The sequence below is a fragment of the Misgurnus anguillicaudatus genome, chromosome 1, assembly GCF_027580225.2.
Source record: "Misgurnus anguillicaudatus chromosome 1, ASM2758022v2, whole genome shotgun sequence".
Taxonomy (NCBI): domain Eukaryota; kingdom Metazoa; phylum Chordata; class Actinopteri; order Cypriniformes; family Cobitidae; genus Misgurnus; species Misgurnus anguillicaudatus.
Genome location: NC_073337.2, coordinates 1,676,786 through 1,699,595, shown reverse-complemented (window position 1 = coordinate 1,699,595; position 22,810 = coordinate 1,676,786). Strand labels below are relative to the sequence as shown.

The following is a 22,810-nucleotide window of genomic DNA, read 5'->3' as shown; positions in this document are numbered from 1 at the left end:
AAAAATAGCATAATAATAAGAAAAATAAATAATAGAAAACATGGAAAGTATATATAGTTTTATTGCAACTTTTCATAAGATATGCATAATAACCATAGTTACACCAGTTAGTTTTAAGTATTTATTATTATCATCATGATCCAAACATTTTTTTAATAAAATATTTTATATTTTTATACTAAAAATAAATGCTTTACTGATTGTCCCAGGGCACCTACAGTATTTGTACAAACGAATAGGAGGAGCTTAGGGACCAAAACGGTCCTGATAGGTCTAGAGTATACCGCTTTCCGATCACGTGACAGCGCACGGCCAATCACAGGCGGATGTTTACTCCTGGAGAAGCGTTGCTAACTGTACGGGTGCAAATCCGTCTTTTCTGTAATGTAATAGTGCCATTAAAAAGTTTTATGACAAAAAACACAAATAACCCATTATGGTGAACAAAGGCCCTTTATGGAAAAGGGTGAAGTCTTACACCGGCCCCGTTCCCCGGGCGAGGCACGGCCATCGGGCAATAGCCATCCGAGAGCTGCTGGTTGTGTTTGGAGGTGGAAACGAGGGGATAGCGACCAACCTACATGTTTATAACACTGGTAGGACACTGGAATATAGTTATATCGATACCATATAGTCCTAAAAAACATTACAGCCAATGCTTATACCTCAACGATTTGCATAGAGCATGCATTGCTTAACTGCATCACGAAATACATACACAACGTGCGTGATTTTGCACGTTTCCCTCATTAGCTTTATTTGTTTTAGTTATATTTGTTTGCATTTCAGTGACGAGGCAATGGTTCCTGCCAGCAGTGCGAGGTGATATCCCACCTGGCTGTGCTGCCCATGGTTTTGCTTGTGAAGGCACACGAATCTTGGTGTTTGGGGGCATGGTTGAATTTGGCCAATATACAAACAGTCTGTATGAATTGCAGGTGAGTGTTGGATCTCTTTGCATTTTACATTCCATACACATTTCTCTCAGTTGAGAAGCAGTTAAATAATAAACGTACTTATTTCTTTATATTTAAATGAAACAGTACATACGTTTTTTGATAACTCTGGTTCTGTCTCAGGCTAGTCGTTGGCTATGGAAGAAACTGAAGCCCCGCCCACCGAGGAACGGTCCACCTCCGTGTCCACGGATTGGTCACAGCTTCAGTCTCCATGCCAACAAGTGCTACCTTTTAGGTGGAATGGCCAATGACAGTGAAGACCCGAATGGAAATGTACCACGGTAAGCCTGTTGATTTGCTTGGTTTTATTGCGAAAGGCGTGACTGCATTTGCTCACGCGAATTTCCGTCGTTTCCGCAGATACCTGGATGACTTTTATGAACTCGAGCTACAGGCCCAGTCCGGGGTGAAAGGCTGGAACATTCCAGAAACCAAAGGTGGAGGTCCATCAGCCAGAGAATCCCATAGCTCGGTGGTGTACACGGGCACGGGTGGCAGCAGCCCAAAGCTGTTCGTTTTCGGGGGCATGTGTGGCCATAGATTAAACGACTTGTGGCAGCTGGACATTGGTAAGTCCTATTTTCTCTCCTATCTTTTATCTGTTTATGTATTTGTTTAGATAAAGTCAGTTGTTCTTTCTCACAAAATGTTTTCAGAAACTATGACCTGGACTTTACCTCCAACCCGAGGGGAACTTCCATTACCCAGAAGTCTGCACACCTCTAATGTGATTGAAAACAAGTAATGACATTTAGTAGTCCTACGTTTACATTGACACCATCCCCCCTCTCAATAATGAGACTTATGACAGCGTGAGGATGGATATTCAGGTATTAGATAGATAGTCTCCTCCCACATCTTCTCATCATCTTTCTTTGATGTTATAGGTTATATGTGTTTGGAGGTTGGGTTCCTGTTGAAGAAGCACAGGACATTCTCGCTACCGATGGAGTCAAATGGGTTTGCACCAACTCTCTTTCCATTCTAAACCTCGGTACGACTCGTCCCACATTCTATTAATGCAACATGAGAACATTAGAAATAATAAATTTATGCATAAGCCTTTATATCTAAAGCTTTACTTGTATTTAAATCATGTAAAGTCTTTGTAGTAGCTCATTAATAAGCAATGTTTTGCTTACTTTAGACACGCTGACATGGCAAAACATGACTTCAGAAGAACATCACAACGAATCAGGTTTAGGTGTGCATTTGTTGGAAGAGGAAGAAAGCAAAGCGCATTGTCCGAAAGCACGAGCCGGACACTGTGCGTCAACCGTCGGCTCTCGTCTGTACATCTGGAGCGGGCGAGATGGATACAGCAAGTGCAATAACTTCCAGGTGTGCTGCAAAGATATGTGGTACCTGGAGACAGGTGAGAGACGGGACAACAAAGCTGATGTTTGTGAATAAATACATTTACAGACTATAGTGTGTGCTGATGTATTTTTGCTTTTTGGGGTAGAGAGGCCTTCCACTCCTGGTGCTGTGTTCCTTGTGAAGTCTACAATTAATATGTTACATGTTGCCTGGCGCCCCCTGCTTGCAGCCGAATGTTATTTGCTTCAGGTGCAGTCTGTCACTTCTCCTCGTTCACCATCCACTAAAGCTCCTTCAACACCGACTCCTCCACTAGATTCAGCAGATGGGAAGGAAGCTACACAAAAAGGTTCGCTTATTACTTGTCATGCCTCATAGATCTGGCTACATGAGACTACATAAATACACATGCATTAGATGTTCCTTATTTACATGGACACTCACTTCATTTCCCTTTCATCTTTTCAGATTCCCAGCCATTAAAAAACACTGGAAGTGGAGATTCCAAGGTTGCAGGAGAGAAGGACTGTTCGTTACAGGTGTAATTTCTTCATGGTTTTAGTTTAATCAAAATGTTTACAAAAAAGAGAACAATTGTCTAAGTTGCGTAGGAGAGCTAAGCACACGTCTATCCTTCTTTTTCTTTTTTAATTCAGGAAAAGCTTCGGAGGGCTAAAGAAACTGATGAAGACATCCGACCGGCAGGAGACAAAAACAGAAAAGAAGCAAGCCCTGCTTCTGATGTCCCACCTACAACACAGTCTGGTATAATATGAATGTTTTTTCTCTCATATTACTGTCTTTGGTTTTTTCATACTGTGTATCAAGTACATAGATCTGGTCATGAGCAAAATCAACAATGGAAAGGTGAACAGATTTTAACTTTAATTTCAAGATTAACTCTTTCCCCGCCAGTGTACACAGACAAAAGGGCTGCTTCCCGGTTTGGTAAGAGCACCACCTGTTGGATAATAGCGTAAATTTAGATTGCCGGAAAAACTCGTGATTGGCAAGGAAGCGTTTTCTCTTAATTGACATGTTAACCTCTCGACGCGCACTTATTTGTGGGCGGGATGATGTGAGTTTTTTTAACGCTGCTAATAATATCTATATAGCCTACTGTCTACAAACATTAATAATATTAACATTACTATACTTCGTTTAAAAGGTCTACGGGTTTAGCATCAGTGTATGGTCTCTGTTTTGAGATCCAGATGCTCTAGCATCATAAATGTAGTATTTTGTTACAGAAGTCCAGATGACAACATGTAAAATATAAAGGGACTTCTTACCTTTGTGTTGATATAATGATCGATCGCGAGTTGAATCCAGTCTGTTTCAGATGTGTGAATAACCCATAAAAACCATCTAATAGATAACATTCAATGACCATTTTTGTCCACAAATGCGTATAATTCATGAAATATAGAGATATAGTCTATTGTTTACATCAGATTTTGCATGAACATCTTGTAATACAATATAATATACAATCTGAGGACTATTTACGTTGTAACACTGTATATAAAATTACACTTTAGGTTCTGGTAAACACAAACCCGTGTTCAAACTTTGTTTTTAAAAGTAGGGGGGAGTATAATACATAATATCCAAACAGCACTGTCAAATATTGTGACGTCACTATACATTTTTGGGCCTATTGACCTCAAACGTGAAACATAACTTGTGGCTTTGGGATCGTTGCATTTCTAGGTTTCACACACATATTTATCATTAAGTTTTTTTAGTTATGCAAAAAGTTTCATTCCAATGTACTTTAGCCTCTCTTAACTTTTTTAATTTTGAACTGCAAATAATTTTGAAACATGGAAAATGAAGCTCAAAGTGTCTTAGTTATGCTTATAGTCTAAATTGTTTAGTAAAAATAGCCATTTTAGTGAAAGTAGGTCTTTTCAAGGTTTGGGCTAGAGTGGGGTTGCTTTTTTTTAAGAGGTTAACTCGTCAATGGCGGAGAAAGAGTTAATTGTGTATCTCAGCACCAGAGCACATACTTGATGGGAGAGAGTGGCCCATTTACAATGTTTGCTTGGCACTTCTGACTGAAAATTTTCCTCAGCAAAATATAAAATCCCTATTAAATAAAAAATAACAATACATAGTTGTCACTGTTTTAAATTAAATATTGATTCATCTTTGTTACACAGATACAGTAGTCAGCCAGGAGCAGTGAGTGATTTTCTCTTCTTTCTGACAGAGACTGTTTATTAAGACATAACTAGTTGTTTACTATGATACTTTTGACATGTGTGTATTTGTCAGTTTAAGTTCATAAAGACGCAAACATAAACTCATTTAAGTATTAAGGCATTTTCAAGCATTTTCAAGTTCAAGGCTGCAGTCCAATTAATCTAATCATCATATAGTAAATAGATCACTTCAAGAATAAAACAAGGAGTTTTGTTGTAAAAACAGAAGAAAGAAAGGCCATCTCAGCCTATTCAGTTCGCAGAAAGACAAATACCACACACTCTTTCGGCTTCATTATACATACGTTAACATTCTCTTAATATTTGTTTTTTAAATAAAAAAACAAAAAGTAAACGCATCAATTATTGGTGGGAGTGGCCAGTCGGATGCCACCTCGGATACCCATCTGACTCCGCCACTGCGCACTGTAAGAGGAGTGTGCGTTAGATAGGTTATTGATCATATGGAAATTGCATCTGGCTGCGGCAAAGTGAATGGCACATCCTGTTTATCTAAGAACGCACATATACGCACTTTGTGGTCACACACACTGTGAGCCATTGACGCCTGTACCTCGATTGTGGGAAGATGATGCACTAGTTTTTTAACGGACTTGTCGATGAGTGACACATCCAAATCTTTCTCTAAAAGCACATGTCCATCTGACATGCTAGCTTAATATACGTAAACTCTTATTTTAAAACCAGGCTAATACTCCTATGCAGCCACTCCCGCCACATGCACAGCTGTTTTGGTGGAATGACTGAATAAAATTGCTACATTTCTTTTTCCCTAATTGTTTGCATTTGACAGGCTCTGGTATATCTTTTGCTTCTCTCTTATTCTTTATATTTTGATTCACAGAGGCTGAGAATACAGATGAGTCTGTGTGGTTTGATGTAGGTGTTTTAAAAACACTGTTTTGTGAGGTTACACACTACTTCCTGCCTTCTGAGTCTGGTGACTTGGCATCTACCCTATCCAGTCAAAACTCTGCTGACAGTGAGGTCCGTCCACGATTGCGTTCTTTCACTAACACAATTTGTGTTTTACATCACTAGCTCACCTTTATTGTCACGTTTCTCTCTTATAGTGGAAGCTGCCTGGTCCTCATAGCTTTACAGGTCGTGTGAAACAGGAATTGGCCTCGGGAGTCACGTACAGGCTTAGGGTGGCTGGTCTAAACAGCAGTGGTCTGGGTGACTTCAGCCCCGTCAGTGAGTTTAAGACCTGCCAGCCTGGATTCCCAGGGGCACCATCTGCTGTCAGAATCACCAAGGTACATTATTTCCTTACTATACATTATTTTGAAAACCATTAGACACTGTCATCATTTCTTCTCATCATCCTTTCTTAGGATACTGACTCCGTTCATATCACCTGGGAACCTCCTACCTCTCTGTCTGGGAAAATCCTGGAGTACTCCATGTACTTAGCTGTGAGAAAGAGTAAAGGAAACAGTGCAGAGCGACCCGGTGAGCTGGCCTTCATCCGAATCTATCGCGGTACAAAGACGTCATGTACAGTCAGCGAAGCCCATCTAAGCAACGCACACATCGACTGCTCAGCACGGCCCGCCGTCGTCTTCCGCATCGCTGCCAAGAACGAACAGGGCTACGGTCCGGCCACTCAGATTCGATGGCTGCAAGGCATGTGTGCATTTTATGTGATCTATATATTGTATTTAAAGATGTTACTTATTGAAAGTCAATGCAGGCCAAGATGTTGAGAGGTCTTTTACTGGCCTGTGAAGAAAATTTTTGGCAGTTTTGATTATGTTCTCTGTTGTATTTTATAATACCATGTAAATAACACAATACAATGTTAACAACTGGATCTTTTACCCTACAGATGTGAGTAAACTCAAATCCTCAGCGACGCAGCCAGACTCTGGTTCTCCATTGGCAGAGCCTGATACCACCTGCAAGTGAACTCTTACTCCTAATGGTTATGCCTGACTCACAGCAAAAACTTCAGCATTGTATTGCACTCTCAATAACCTCGGATGACTGAACCAGATCTTACCTCACATCAGTTTGCCCGTCTGTGTATCATAACAAATGGACCTTCAATGTAAAATGTAAATTAACACTTTTTTATATATTTTTAAGTTCATTGTTGTACATATTTTACTTTTTTCGTGGGATCAGTTTATAGGCAGGCAGCACAGGTATGTCTTTAAATCCCAAATCTGGTTTCTGCGAGTTTCTTATCTCGGAAGAAAAGCCACTTCCCCACATGTAAAAATGCACGTTGGACATAACTAAAAATATACCAGTGTACTTAAAAAAGCTTAATTGGCAGTAGTTTAAAGGTTCCCAAACTTTTTCAGTGTGCGGCCCCCCTTGTGTACCGCTGTTCTAAAACTCAACATTTTAATAAATAAAAAAAAACATTAAATTATACAAAAAAGTAGTGCTTTCGGTCGTAGCCTTATTTTTTTAGGTTTAATTACACAGAATTCACGATAAATTAATGTATTTCATAAAGTGTCATAAAACTGGGGGGACCCGGCTCCCAGTTTGAAAACCACTGAGTTTTAACGACAACATCCTCAATGCTTCCTAGCCTTGTTATATATATATATAAAGCCCTGCTTACCAGGACACACTATATCATCATCATCGCTGGAAAATATCTTTTCCTGTGCCTTAAAATTGTACATAATTACAACGTATGCTGAATGAGGAATGTGTATCCTTTATGGAGTTAAATATTCACGGTGTTAATTATACACAGCAACTTTCGCAATATATACTTCAATTTAACTACTATAATCCAATCTAAAAAGGACTTTCGAGTATAGTTTACATTTGTCTTGTTCTTATACCATGCCACTATTCTAGAAAACTACAGCTATTAGGTAGCTACACTGATTAACACTTTGTGCCATTTTATAACAAAGCTTTTGTTTACCAAGTTTTCTATTCTGAATGCCATTTTAGCATCATTTGTGTGTTTCACCATGTTTTTCAGGTATTGTATTTGCCGGTTTGAATGCACCACTCACTTCAAACCCAGTTTGAGTTTGTCATTTATTATTTTTATATGTTTGTTCCACAATGTTTTGCTCAAATACAGTGCATTTTTCACATTTTCAGCACCCATTCCCATTAATGGCTTTTTGTTTGTTTGCCCGAATTTGCTTAGTATTGCAATAAAGTTTACTGTTGAAACACGGTTAAAATAAAAACATTGTTAAAATCTATGATAGCATGTAAAAATACAGTTGCGATCAAGTTTCCATACACCTTGCAGAATCTAAGAAGTGTTAAAAAAATTGAAAATGAAGGTTTGTTTTTAATTTAGTCCTGCCCTAAACAAGTTATTTCACATTTAAAAGGTTTACAGAATGTTTGTGAGACTGAATTTCTCAAAAATAACCCAGTTCAAAAGTTTACATACACCTGATTTTTACTGCACTGTGTTACCTACATAATCAATGACTGTTTCTTTGTTTTGAGCAGGACTAAATTAAAAACAAAGCTTAATATTCTAAATTCCTCTTTTTACAAAATTTTCAGCATGTTCCAGATTCTGCAAAGTGTACTTTTGATCACATCAATTTTACTTAAAATTCTTCGGTGTGTTTACGAAAACAAGATCTACTGTCATGTTTTAAAAATCTGTCACAACATCCAAACATGTTTATTAAGAAAAGATTCAGCATTACAATGACAAATCACATGAGGTTCAAACAGACATTAAATGAGAATCTCCGTAACTCTCAACGTCAAAGATGTAAATTGTCCATCTGGCCTTCATGTTTCCCCACTGCCCCTTCCCAAACTCTAAAAATGATTAAATACAAGGAACAAATAATGACTCATAATTTAGTGTGGCCTGCACCAAATGACATTCAGCAAACCTACGAATACAAATTGGCCTGAATATAATACTGAATAAAATTACCAAGACATGTCTAACGTGAATGTACAAATCAGGAACTCTGGCAACAGGCACTTTTTCCCCTGCTATGGTAACCAGGCACCTCTTGGTCTTCCAGCACTGACCCGAAAACTTTGCAAATGAGATTAGTTTGTATCTGGACAGGCCAATGGACAAGGTCCACTCCTTAAGTCATGTGAATTGTATCTGTTGAACACCAGGGATCTACAGCAGAAGAGAAAATAAACTTTTAAGTAACCAGCATAATTGGCTTGCTTTTACCGTTTGGAGCAGTGCCATGTTTCTCATTTATATCAATTCATATATTTTCTTACCTGCTGGTAGGAGGTGGTGTACACCATCACATTCTGCTGCTGACCATCTGCAGTGATCAATCCTGCTGGAAGCTGACCAGCTATACATCAAAAAGTGTAAAAAGACTTTACATTAATTTATGGTGGCAGGCCTCCCAAGTCTAATAGCTGTATGATCTATGCTTTCATGACATTACTTTTAACTTTCAATCTGAACGTGGAACTTGCCAAGAAGTTTCAAGCTTTGAACCGCTTTACTCTCTTGCAAATACATGTACATTTCTAAAAAGAAATCTAGACGTTACACGAGTTTGCACTTACTGAAACTATCCTCCGTGAGCTCTTCTCCAAGGCCCTCTGCGCCTGTTACTGAAGTGATGCCTTTTTCACCCTTCATTGCCTTGAAAAAGCAAAAAATGTTTGACTGATATTCATGATGTCACAAATAATGTGATTTTGATCTATTGTGAACACGGTTTCATAAGTGAAGTTGATTTGTTTCCTTCTAAGCAAATTTTTTCTTGCCCGCATTTGAAGTCAATAATGTTTTTAGACTTTGAATGAGTTTAACAATCATACTAATCTGTTTTAATTGGCCAAGAAGATACACTTGATTCAAGCTGTTACAAATAAGGCAAAAGTGTGATTTTGATGCGTGTATGGATAACATTGCCTCTCTGAACTTCTGTAGATAGAGTTTAAGGGGCTCCACATACATATCGAACCCCAGCGTGGACATTGCAAACAGGATGTCCTCTCCGTTTATGGTCTTGCGCTTCTCTTGATGGCATCGTTCGCTGGCTTCGGACGTGATGAAGCTGATGAACTCGCTCACACACTCCTGAACGCATTCCTTTGCATCTTTCGCAATCTGATTAAAATAACAGACAGATGTTATTTAGGTCCGTCTCATACATAAGACACAATATATGGGTAATTATAATTATATCATAGGTAAATTTGGTCTTCAAAGCCATTATTTCCTGCTTTTTTCAAATTTATATATTATGCATATATTATTTTGATTATTTGGTTTTTATTGTCATGAATTACAAGATGTTACAGGTCACATTCATGTAGTATTTATCTGTCTTATATGGCTGAAAATCATGCTTTCATGTTGTCTGAATTAGTCTCTGTCAATTCTGTTACTGGGTCAGTGACAAAAACCGTTTGGCAAGATAAGAAATTCAAAAATCTTTTAAAAAAACTTGTTTTAAAAGCATGCATCAGGTTTATTTCGATGCGCTTAGTGTATTTATGCTAATGTTATGCAATAAAAAATTACATTTTTACTATTTTTATGAAAGTTGAGACTGAATGACCTGAAAATGTCAAATGGTGTAACCGTCAATTGCGCCAAAGAATGGCAAATATTAAATATTTTATCCACCTTGATGGCATGTAAGCATAATCATCAAAACAAAATCATTTAAAAATATAATTGTATTAGTTATTTCTAAATGTAAATGTTAATGCGTTTTGTAATATTTGTCCGGACATGCTGAAAGCAGCTCCATTTTCGAAATAATCTTTGACAAATGATGTAAAAATGTATGTAAAAAAATCATATTACACTAAACTAGATTATATTTTATTCCACTTTTTATGGATATATTTATATTTTAATTTAAAAAAGTACTAGTTACACCAATTGACACAGACTGTTTACACCACATTGACATTTTTTCAATTATCCCCCAAAATTATTTCAAAATGAAATAAAATCAGAAATTAGACTTGGTTCCTTAAAAAAAAGAATGTAAGCAAGCTGCAAATTTATTTTTAAATTTTAACCCTTTTACATTTAAATGAACCATACGGACACAAAATAATTAACGTCATGTCATTGACCCTACTGTCAAACTCCAAGTGTTGACTTGACTGTATGTGCGTGTGATTCTCTGTTACATATTTACACTAATTTGAACAACGAGAAATTATGATTTTCACTTTAAAAGAATGAAAGATATTTGTAATAGCAACCATACACAACACCCAGAACTACCTTTCCAGTTTGCGGGATGGCATTCTTCATGATGCGAGCCACATTGGCAATAGGGAGGTAAATGTCTTGCTCTCTGAAGTGGTCTTTCCCTCCGTTTCCATCGTCATGGTCATTGAAACTTTCTTCCCCATCATCTATACAAGTGCGAAACGTTATAAATGCATTACAGTAACCGTACACACATTTGCTTCCTACCCAAAACAGGTTAATGATCTATGATGACCACATGTCTTTACCATCCTGGGTCTGTAAGACATATGTCCCTCCAGTCATAAACTCTCCTGTTATTCCTAACTGAGTAGCGTCCGTGGTCCCGCTGTCTCCGTCCATCTAAGAACAGAAAACAACCACATCTGACATTTAGGAGTGGGTTCCCGGACAGGGATTAGCTTAAGCCAGGACTAGGCCTTAGTTTAATTAGGAAATATAATTAGTTTTAACAAACATGCCTTACTAAAAATATTACTTGTGTGCATTTTGAGGCAAAACTAAGGGCACTGCTGATTTAATGAGTTTGGATACTTCTTACACTTATTTTAGTCTGGGACTAGTCTAATCCCTGTCCGGGAAACCGCCCCCCTAATGTGGGAACACATTTTTGGCCCAAAAAATGATTTTAGTAAAGTGCTATAGTTAAATGCTTATTGCTGTATATTAAAAGGTAAACATAATATTAAATATTTTTGATAAATAATAACTAAAAACAAAAAGCATTCAAGGTGTGCATCTAATTGAATACATTTAAACTCTTACATCATAATAGGCCTATAACGTTTATAAATAAGATTAAATTATTCCCAACTATAAAAATACGAAATAAATGTGTAAAAACATAGCCACAAATACATTTTAATAATAAATAATATAAATAAAACATTATTCATATTAGGTTATCTTCACACTGCGTATCTATTGCAGTCTTTGTTGTAATGCTCAACTAGCAGGCTAGCACTACAGCTTATGCTAACAACAACACAGATATTTATCAGCAGAAAAGTTCGTTTTTGACTCATTTAAATACTACAATACCAAACTGTAATGCTAGACATTGAAAGTTTATTTTGTAAATAAGCTTGCAACTTCTTTAATGTAGGGAATCTGCCTAAGGGCCTCGCCTGTGTGTAGCCTCCGTGTTTTCCCTCAAATTAACCTCAAACATTAAATCCCTAAACATTTCCCACATTAAACGGCTCTTTCGGCCCACTAACAACCTAAAACTGCCGGTAACGATAAATTCCACCCGTTTAACACAAGAATAACCGCTGAAGCGAATCATTTTGGCCGAAGCCTCAAGTACGAACCTGACTGGTGCTCGCGCTGTAACTTGATTGGACGGAAACGTGCCCGCGCGAGAGAGTTTGTGCCCGCGCGTCTGCAAGCGCGCCCATTGAACGCCAGGGGGCGCGATGTCCCGTAACAAGGGAATTATAGGAGATAAATGTATGTTGATAGTTTGTATTTATATTTAAAAGCCTTGTGAATCTTGTTATGTATTCAAATGTTTTAAAGCACTTAAATGTACCTTTATTTCCTCAAATGAAGTATAGGTAGAAGCTAGAGATCACCCAAACCTTACTTTTTATATTGTTTAATCATCCTTTTCTAAAATGCAAATCATGTTCCTAAATGCTAATGGTTTATAATGATTATGTATGAGGGATAAATGCTATATAGTATACGTTTAAAAACATGGCCATAGACCTTCTTCAGCACCTTTGTACAATTATTGTTCTTCTGGTGTGTTTAAATTCTGTTCCTCTCATTTTGCTTGATGATGAGATTCACTCATTTTCCATGTTTGGATATTTGGACAATTAGCATATAAATACATTGTATGTAAATAAGTGGAATTGTACTTACACACTTCCCTTTTCCCTAATCTTGCCTAATTTTCCTATTAAAGCTCATTCATAATTACAGGCTATACCTCAGGAGAACATTGCTGGTACTAGACTTTAAAGTTTTAGTTTCATTTGTGCAAAACACTTTGATACATGCAAATAGGTTTAAAGTAACACATGATTTGTGTAAATGAAACCAGAAATGGCCATTTCCATTAAGTGCATCTTGCAGGGGTCTTAAATTCTTTTCCTGGAAGACCAAACCTGAAGAACTTTTTTAACTACAACCCCAGTTGAAACTATTTGTTTACAGCAATTAAATATTAAAATATAATTACAATGAAATAACACTGGCCTAAATGCACAAAAAAGAATAGTGTTTCAGGCACTGCATTTTCTTCAAGTGACATTAAAGCATATATACAAAACAATTACTGTCAAAATAAAAAGTATAACACTTTTTACCCTATGCATGTCCTGGCTGTCTTTAAACTGGCACAAAGTCACATTTGCACCCACATCATCTAGAAAACGATGCTGGCAAAAATCACTGCATTTACCCAACTTTGTATGTAGTAATTTGGCTTTTGTGTGATCATTCAGCTGTACATTAAAAACTCCTCACAGTCTTATAAGACATCAACAGCATGACCTTGTAAATCCTGACTAATTCCCTGAAGACTTCCTCTTGGGAATGGACACCTCGAAAGTACTTTTAATCAGTCAGTCCAGCATGCAAAACCTCTCATGAATTTTAAACATTTGTGCCTCACTCAGCACTGAATGCTGCAGACCATGAATACATAATTAAATTAGTTAGCTTATTGAGAAGATAATGTTGCGGGACTTTATATCTATAAAAACGGTGGCTTAATTTTCAATTTGAATTCAGGCAATTACCACAAACTATTGGCACATACCAAAGCTAATAAAGTGTAGAAACAACCATGCATCGTTCATTTATCTCAGTAATAATAACATTGTTTTTCATTTTCTCTCTGCATCTATTATCTCTTGTGTTCGGAAAACAAATGTCATTTCTGTGAGTGATGTGATTCTCTTTGTGTAAAAACAGGTTAAAATTTATTTAGCCATGCTGGTTTTGTTTCTTAGTAAGTTTTAATTTGGTATATTCATGTTCTTTTGCAATAAAAATACATGACTAACCCCAAGCAATATACATTTAACTTATATTTTTAAATAGCTTTTTTTTACATTTCTATACAGCAAAAATAACCAGATTTGATCACAGTAATATATATTTTTTGCTAGCAATCCCATCTTTAATGAGTTTTTTTTATCTATAATTACCAATTAAATTTTGTAATAAACATCACCATGTTTACCACAATTTGCACCAAAATACTATTATAGACGGTTTCAGCAGTAACAACATAAACAAGCGGCTGTCGCAGTCCGCACGTAAATTCCGGTAAACTCTGCTAATAATAAATAACAACAAAGTTTTTTAAACGTAGTTTATTTATATAACAAGCAAAAAAACAACACATAGATTACCTAGGAAACCAAAACATTTGTTATTTTCGACGAGGTATTTGTTCAAGAGATCAGTTTAGCAAATAATCAGACTATTAAAAAAACAAAACCGGAAGTAAAGTTCGGATCGAGACGTGTATGGCGTCAGCGCACGTGCGTCCGATGAAACCATCTATTGTATTAAATGATTGTTAAAACAATGGTAATTTGGCATTAGCATTATTATTAAATAAATACAAATACATAACAGAAAGATTTATTCAAAATTGGAGCTAATTTATGTCTTGTAAAATCTGTGTTATACTGAAAGAAAATATGGGGACAATATCAAATTTTGGAGTATACTGAACATGGATTTTATTTGGCAATACAGTTCTCATACAAAATAACAATCGCTACATGCCACACACTTATTAATAGAGTAGTTGCCCTTATGGCAGAGCACAATTTGCCATATTATATATAAGGAGCACGGGCGCGCACATCCACAGCTCGGCAAGTGGGCGGAGCTTTCACCGATGTAGTCTCCAGTAGTGTAGTGTGCGGGGGAAGCTAGTGCACTCCAGGGAGCTGCGCTGAACTCGTTGAGACACGGACGCTGGCGGCAGCACCAAGAGAAGAGACACCATCAGTATCAAAACACACAAACCCGCGGTACGGGGCTCGGCAGCCAGCCTCCGTCCCTCCGTCTCTCCGTGCCCAGCCATGAAACAGACCTTACTGGACCTCATGAGGATGAGTAGGATCTGCCGGATGGTGCTGGCCACTTGTTTAGGATCTTTTATTCTGGTCATCTTCTACTTCCAAAGTATGTTTCAACCAGGTAGGACTCCGTGAGGCTTTAATCGGTTTGAGATGCTCTTTTGTCTTTGACATGCTGTTTCGGTGTGGAAGAATGTAATTAATAATCAATGAGGTCTTTGAGAAGCGCATCGATTAACAGCAGGGAGAGTGAATGATTCACGCACGCACACCTAAGCTCCAGTTGTCTATATAATGTCGTTTAGTTTTATTGTCCCTAAATACACGATTTGGGTCTATTGTACAGTAGCCTTGTGTTTTTAGGAGGGTGGCATTGTCTCGTGTTGTCTCTGGTGGCCGGTACCGAGTCACAGTAATGTTTGAAATCAAAGAGCAGACATTCTTGTACAAACATCAATAAAAACGTGCATCAGTACTGCCAACGTACTGTTTCGGTATAATAATAACTACTTTACATTGATCTGAAATTCATTTAAAGTTTGGAGCGGATAGACAATAATTCAATAATCGTGCCATTCAATAATGGCTGAATATATGGTGCATAGCGCATTATTTGTGTGTAACCTATACAAAATCATTATTTACAACGCTGTTGTAATCTATCTATCTATCTATCTATCTATCTATCTATCTATCTATCTATCTATCTATATATAGATAGATATATTTGTATATATCTATCTATCTATCTATAATACACTTTACATTTTGCCTAACTCCTCAGATCTTGCTCAGATGTGCCTGTGAAACGCCACGCGCATGTAACAGATGTGGGGAAACTGTAGCGCAATAGACTGATGAAAGGATGATGTAGGATGTGTAATTATTCCCCATGCGTAAGTCTTCTGTCATGCTGCCCACCGTTTTGCTTTATTTTAACCAAAGCATGTTCCCTGTTTTTCATGGGAAATGTCCACGCGCTGCGGATGAGAGCTCATGACACACACAAATGAAACCCGTGTAGAAGTGCATTAGTGGAGGTTCCCAGCAGTGTCCTGTCGCTGGAATGCACGTGTCACTCCTATCGGACGGGATTTGACGTGCCGACGCATCCGACCTGTTGCGTGCGTCCAAACAAAAATTGCAATGAAACATATCACGAGAGAGAATTAAAGTCGTGCGTGACAGGTCCTACTCGAACCCACTTTGAGCTGGAGTCAGATGACAACAAACCAAAAGTTCTATAATCTGACCGAAACTACGTTCCAATAGTCGATATTAATGCGCGACGAACTAACATTCGACGTTGCTTGGCAACCGTTAACAGGATGCACTTATGCAAATGAACTATATTATTTGGCGGAATAATTACTTACGGCAATAATTAACATAAACAACTGCATTTATTGACCATTTGCTGCTATAACTCCTGCTATATCACTGTAACCAGCTTCATTGTTTGGCAGTGTTTCCCATCCAGAGGTCCAGGCCCCATTAGGTGAGCTAAAATTATTTTATATAAAACAAAACAAGCATTAAAATACGCTAAAATAACTTGAAATCAAGATATTGCTTAATATTTGTATATATAATGAATATACATAAGCTTTAGGAAGAAATTGTGAGTGGTGAGGCCTTCAAATAGTGCTGTGATGGACAACAGGGGTCCTTGTAGATATACAGCTCGAGTTTCACTGTTGTATGGTTTACTGATAAAGTTGTTTTTGAAAACGTCTGTGCCAAGACTGCATCACACATCCTTGTAAACAATGTCTTCCTACACCATTGACAGGTGTTTCAGTTTCCTCATTTGTTTTTGTGTATGCCTGCATGCCCTTGCTCTTTTTCTTCACGTGTGTTTGACCTGATTGTGCACTCTTGCCTACAAACAAACCCTTCCGAATGCACCGGTACATCACACTCACATTAGAAAGTGCCTTAGGAACTGTGACAACCAGAGAGGATTGACATTGCTGACCTCTTTACTGTATGTTACCGTGTTTCTGAAGAATGAGAAAACCAATTTTGATTTTTCAGAAGAGACCTAAACAAATGTCTCACACTGCGCTTAGATTTGGCCAAGATAGTCTATAATCAAAAGTCTTATATGTACTCAATTTATTTTAAGATGAAATTATCTGAACGATTAATTGTATAGGTATATTGTCTGGACTGGTTGGTGAACATTGATTCTCTTTTTATATCTGCTAAAGACTTTTATGAGAAAGACAAAGCATCCAAATTCCTCAGCCATACATCTGTCATCTGCACAGAAATGGAAAGTAAAGGATATAAATAGAAAAGAGAAAGACCGAGAGGAAAATAGTAGGGGATGAGTGGCCAGGAAGTAACCAAAATGAGTTGTTCTGAGAGAAAAGACATATGGAATGTCTGTGGGAATCTCAACGTTCCTTAAGAGTTGAGATGAAGACCCAGAATCAGATAAGATCCTTGGCGGCCGCCTTCCTTTTCCCTTCTTCTTTATATTCCAAGAACGTTGAGAAAGGCCTGGCATTTGATCTCTATGACTGATAAAGGTCATGCCAACCAGAAAAGTAATGGCATCCCAAAGATCAAATCAGATGTGTAGGCGAGTGCCTGCTTCCCAGTTCTGAGCTCATTGTTCATTTTTTTGTTTTGTTTTGAGAGTGCATATGCAGGATATCCTGTTTGTGTGATCTCGGTAGGCCTGTTGTTTTCTAAGCTCTCCCATTTAGTTTACACACACCCACATGCTCAATCTGGACAGTGAGATTTATCATTTTAGTTATTTATTACACAAATAATTGTAACAATAATGTTATATCATAAATTTAAAGAGATGAGAGTTGTTTGATTTGTGAGAATTTGTCCTCTTCTTGTTTAGCTTATGGTTGTGCCAACTGGACCGTAGTTATGGGAATAGCTTGTGCCGCCCGACTAATTTGGTTGATACACATCTGCTGAAACGAATTAAATTTTGCGGCTGACAAACACACGCACCGACACATGCTTTGGGGCTGAAACAAATTCAGACACATGCACCTTTCATACCTACAAATCCCCAGCAAATATGCCACCTGCCCCAATAAGCTTGGATTTTGCAGAATATGTGGATTGTAGGAATTTCGGCATATCCGAAAGACATGAATGGCTACCTTGTTTCTGCCTTGCAGACAGACACAGACAGATGCTTTCTTTTTGTCTTTGTCACACCCTCGCTCGCCCTTTTTCTCTCTCTCTCTCTCCCTGATGGTTAATTGTTAAAGTAATTCCCAGTTTTGTGCTTGCCATGTGTGTGAGATAAAAGGTGTGCAGATGTTTGTGGTTTATGGGGCAGCCCATTAAGCTCATTAAGCTCAGCTTTTGCTGTCTCCAGTATGCTGTAGTGGGAGGAGACGCATGTTAATGGTGGAAAATATAGCAAAAGTGTCATTTACCAAATTCAGCATCTGGATGCCAGCCATCTCCATCACTGGGCCGAATGAAAAGATCTCGGTGTATTGTCAATTATATATTAGATCCTAACATTTTTTTTTAAAGATGGAAATAAATGTGATTATGAGTGTGTGTTTCGTGATTATGTGTTGCTTTTTTAATTTGATATTTTCATATCATAGTGTCCCTGTATACGTGTCCAACCAGATATCAGTTTTACTGCTTAAGATCATTGACTAGGACGTAGTTGCCAAACCAAAGTATTTTTTATATTAAAGGCACAATATGCATGTTTTTTTTAACTACAAGCACAGTGATATTGTTTTTCACAAGTGCACTTGCATTATCAAAATGTTTCAACAATGATTGAACGCTGTTTAAAAAGTGTTAGTTTATAGGGTTGCTTGTCAGTGGTGTTATGTCTGGTTTATCCTCGGCTTCTGCTCCATAGATGTGTTTGACTTCATACGGCGCTGTACAGACCGAGTGACATCAAAATATGGTGACAGCGACTAGCAAGCACTCTTGTGATAGTTTGATGTCAAATGTTGATCAATATGCACAGTGCCACATGCAAAAGTAATAGAAGTATGCAGATTATTGAAGTAGTAACGTCTAAGCACACTGCTTTGTTGTTGCTTCTTTCAAGCACCTTTTTTCACTCTGTGGGCCTACATTGTAATAATACGGCATCCATGAACATGATGTGTGAGTCCTGTCAGATCGATTCCTGTTGATATTAAAGGTGCAGACTAGGGTTGTGCCGATAGATAATACTATCGTGTATCGACAAGTCAGACATTTCGCAGATTGTGACACCTCTCATGACCATAGTTGGTTTGGTTGCCCATTAATGTGTTAAATTATTATTATGCCATCATTATCGTCATCATGGTTTTAGATTAACATTCTCGCATGACCTGCACTTGTGACAACAACGCACATTCCCTGTTTTTCCATTGTGGGCTTTTCCTTGCGCAAGCGAGCTTGTAATGCGCTCGAGCTTAGACTTTGCCTCACACCTGAGCTTGTAATGGGCTTGCCAGCTGCCTTACAGTATTCAGTGGCTTGTCATAGATAAATTAGTCAAAAATGATCAAATAAATAAATAAATAAGAAAACTATTGCCCCGCCCCCAGTACTATTGTGTATTGAGGCTCTCGCTGGTTGACGATCTAACTATGGAGAATATCGCCCAATGCTAGTGAAGACTACAACTCCCAAAATTACATATTGCGCCTTTAATATACCATTTATGATGTTGTACAATATATAATACATTCGGGAAACAGTGGGTTAGGAAATATAATGGATTTTTTATTATCTTTAATTCAGTCTCAGATGTTTTCCTTGAAGGAGAAATGAAAGATAATTTGCTCTTAGGAGAATTTGATAAAAAATCTCTAACTTTGAATGCAGACTTTGTCCTGGCAAATCAAAGCACAATGTGTGACACTGTTGAGGTCTTTACTTTTGCTCAGACTAAGTCTCTAACTGCACTGCAATTGTATCTCATTGCTGTCTAGAAAAAACCACTGAAACATCAAAGAGATCTTATTTGTGATTTATCTTTCCTACAGGCATATAAAAAGAGTGCTTATGTATGTGCGTGCTCATTAGCGTCAATGCACACATGCTGCAGTCATTATACAGTGCATTGAATGTCAGTGTAAGCGGAAGAGAAGAGAGTTATTGATACAGTAAATATTGATCTTTGCAAACGCAGTGGGACACTTACCACATTTTGGCATTGTTTCTACTTGTTACCATGCCACATTTATTTGTCAGTGATCATGTTATGGGTTACATACAGTGATGCCTTTAAGCTCTTAATTCTCAAGTCTGAGGTAACTTAGGGTTAATGACACATTGGAAATATGAAATTATATTTCTTATGAAGTACTTTTGGACCATTTACTTTTTTGATGTATATGATTAAGTTTGTGAATAGGGCTGCACGATTTGAGGTATTCAAAACTTGCCAAATTATATGATTTATGATATGCGATATAATAATGCTTTAAATTCGTAAACTATATATTTTTAAATCTAAATATTATATAATCAACTGTACATGTCACATTTTTTCCAGAAAAAGAAAAGTTTAGAAACTAATTTTTGCCAGTCAGTTAAATGCATTTACCTAAAACTTTAACTATCTAACTTTCTGAAGTATTCAAATCACTTTTTTATTACACAGCACTCTAAAATGCTTGATTCTGATTGGCCAGTCACAACATTCCAGGGTTTGTTCTTTTCAGATAACTACCGCTCAAAACTAATAGCACACGGCAAACCGGATGCTGACAGGTACAGTTTAATATTACACAAAAAATATATAAATATGTCTTATATGTCAACATATATGACATTATATTTCCAAACGATTTAACCAAATTTGTCTCGTCTTATCTTAAAACAGAAAGTAAACAGGTTTTCCTTGTGCAAGGTCTGCATTTATTAAAAATCAGCAAATAAAATATTTCAAATCAATAGTTAATGTTCCTTACCTTATTTATTATGAGGTAAATAGCTGTGTAATAAGCGGGATAATAAAGCAGGTTGTTATCGCGAAATAAGCCCCTTCAGTGGGATACAAGATCAACCTGCTGCCTATACATTATCTCTGTCATAAATGTTTATAAAAAAACATTGTGTCTAAACACAATGATTTTGAAACCAAAAATAAAAGAGATCATCCAAGGAGAAAACTGTGGGAATGTGGGTCTTAATCCTAATAGGGCAGTCACGATTATAAAATCTGGCTGACGGTTAATTGTTTGATAAATTCTGATGATTATGAAGATTATTTGTCTGTTTTATTGCCTTGACATTTAATTCTCATACATTTTTGTTTGTTTATGAAATATTTTTTTGTTGTGATTATTTAAATTAAAGGCGCTCTATGCAAATCTGTGACGTTACTTTTTGTTGATGTTTGAACTGTTTTCAAACAAACGGAGCGTAGCTAACTCCTCCCCCTCCCTATCCCTTCCGTGCTTTCATGAGCGTGCCCAACCCCCACCCCCAAATCCTTCTTGTCGTTTATTGGCTGAAACACTTTGTTATGTTTCGTGGTGCTAGGTTTGGCCACTGTGTTGTTATTAGAGATCGCGTTTTTTAAAGTTTGATCAGCGGTCAAGTAGCAAGCAGATAGTGAGGAGATGTTTGCTGTATGTAACAAAAAATGTTTTATGGTCTAAAACGCATGAATTCGCTTAGAGTACCTTTAAATCTTTTGCAAGATTTACTTGGCAGTAAATATTAATACACATAACACATATTTAATCTGATACTGTCTCGTTTATACAGGCACTGCAGCTCCCCCTTGTGTTTTTTAGAGAGATGTGCAATCATTGCGGTGATTTGAAATCATTGCGGCAGGGTCAAACAATTGCGATTAGACGATTATTTAATCATTGTGACAGCCCTACCTAAAAGCCCTAAAAAGCTTCATTTTCTACAGGCAAAATACAACTTAAATTTCTTAGGACTTCATAACCTTTAATGCTTCAGGTATTTTCACATTCACACAGAGCGAATCTGGGTAGTTGTTGAGAATGAATCAGGTTCTTGAAAAGTGAATCATGGTTTTTAATAAGGAAAACATTGCTCTTGTGCGTGCCATTATTTGGATGTGTATTTGGCTTGTCCTATGTTTAAAAAAATACTTTTAATAACCATAGATGAACATTAAAAAATCTGTCACCATCCACTAAAACCAAACCCTGGTGTTAGTCTTACACACACATGCATGTGCATTAGTGAAAGTAGATGCCTATGAGTGGCTATGACAAAGAGATGGGCGAGAAAATCCCAAGTGAGAATATTTGAGACAAATGGGAAAAAAATGTAAGCGATCACCATGGAAACAGTGTATGATGTGTGTTTTGGGGGATGGGGTGTGAATGTAAACAGGTGTTCACACGTGTGATGTGTGTACATGCCTTCTGTTGTGGGTGGACACGAGAACGAATCCTCAAGAATGCTTTGTCCATAATGGAATAGTTCGCCCAAAAAACAATCATTATTTACTCAACCTTATGCCATCCCAAACCAAGATGTGTAAGACTTTCCTTCTTTGGCAGTACACAAACAAATAGTTTAATACTGAAATGGTCATGCTATTTCCTTAAATGGAAGTCAATATGAGAAAGCACATACATACGTCATTAAAGTGACGCGAAACTATACGTTTGTGTGAGAAAACTTGATGTGCTGTTATAAACCTACAAATCAGTGCTGTTAAAAACAAATGTGGTGGCACGCTGATAAAGCACAATGAATCTCATTGGTCCCTGCATAGTCATCTCAGTCTGTGTTTTTGTGTTGTTTGAGTATTTCTATAACTGTCAACAGTACTATTGTGTGATGTGTTTGTGTTTCAGAGAGCAGAAGAGAGATTTTAGCAGTACCAGACTTATTTAGAGAACAGATACTATATAGAGGCATGTGGATGTGAGTGTATAGACATGCTTTATTGGTTAACTGTCTTAGGTTATCTCCCACAAGCCTAATTATCATGTCTAGACAAAGTCTGATTATTAAGAAGTTAACTGCTATCCAACACATTTCCACTAACGCGTTGTCTGCTTTTCCAATTAAAACGTATTCCTGCCGGGAATTTTCTAGGTTTTTAAAAGTGAAGTGTGCCCT

General features: G+C 37.3%; 3 protein-coding genes across 4 annotated transcripts in view; 2 read left to right on the top strand and 1 right to left on the bottom strand.

The window, feature by feature from the left end:
* The first annotated feature begins 295 nt into the window (after positions 1–295).
* Positions 296–7,579, top strand: hcfc2 (host cell factor C2). The gene is made up of 14 exons (XM_055190729.2): positions 296–596; positions 790–938; positions 1,080–1,240; positions 1,320–1,528; positions 1,616–1,700; positions 1,847–1,953; positions 2,107–2,334; positions 2,425–2,628; positions 2,748–2,818; positions 2,936–3,044; positions 5,352–5,494; positions 5,581–5,766; positions 5,845–6,136; positions 6,339–7,579. The coding sequence occupies exons 1-14, from the start codon at positions 437–439 to the stop codon at positions 6,416–6,418; spliced, it is 2,184 nt and encodes a 727-aa protein (XP_055046704.2). The 5' UTR covers positions 296–436; the 3' UTR covers positions 6,419–7,579.
* Positions 7,580–8,119: 540 nt separating this feature from the next.
* On the bottom strand, positions 8,120–12,121 carry nfyba (nuclear transcription factor Y, beta a). Its single transcript, XM_055190730.2, has 7 exons — positions 11,999–12,121; positions 10,934–11,027; positions 10,698–10,831; positions 9,363–9,560; positions 9,011–9,089; positions 8,711–8,790; positions 8,120–8,600 (listed from the first exon to the last, which is right to left on the bottom strand). Exons 1-7 carry the CDS (start codon positions 12,083–12,085, stop codon positions 8,568–8,570), a joined length of 705 nt encoding a protein of 234 aa, XP_055046705.1. The 5' UTR covers positions 12,086–12,121; the 3' UTR covers positions 8,120–8,567.
* A 2,480-nt stretch (positions 12,122–14,601) lies between these two features.
* chst11 (carbohydrate (chondroitin 4) sulfotransferase 11) overlaps positions 14,602–22,810 on the top strand; it is a 64,091-nt gene continuing 55,882 nt past the window's right edge. Inside the window, exon 1 of one of the 2 annotated variants that reach the window (XM_055190715.2) lies at positions 14,602–14,843. In XM_055190715.2, coding sequence (XP_055046690.1) covers positions 14,741–14,843 — 103 coding nt within the window. In that variant the 5' untranslated portion in view covers positions 14,602–14,740. Of the gene's footprint in view, positions 14,859–22,810 lie in introns of both variants that reach the window. The other variant, XM_055190714.2, reaches the window with a different exon arrangement.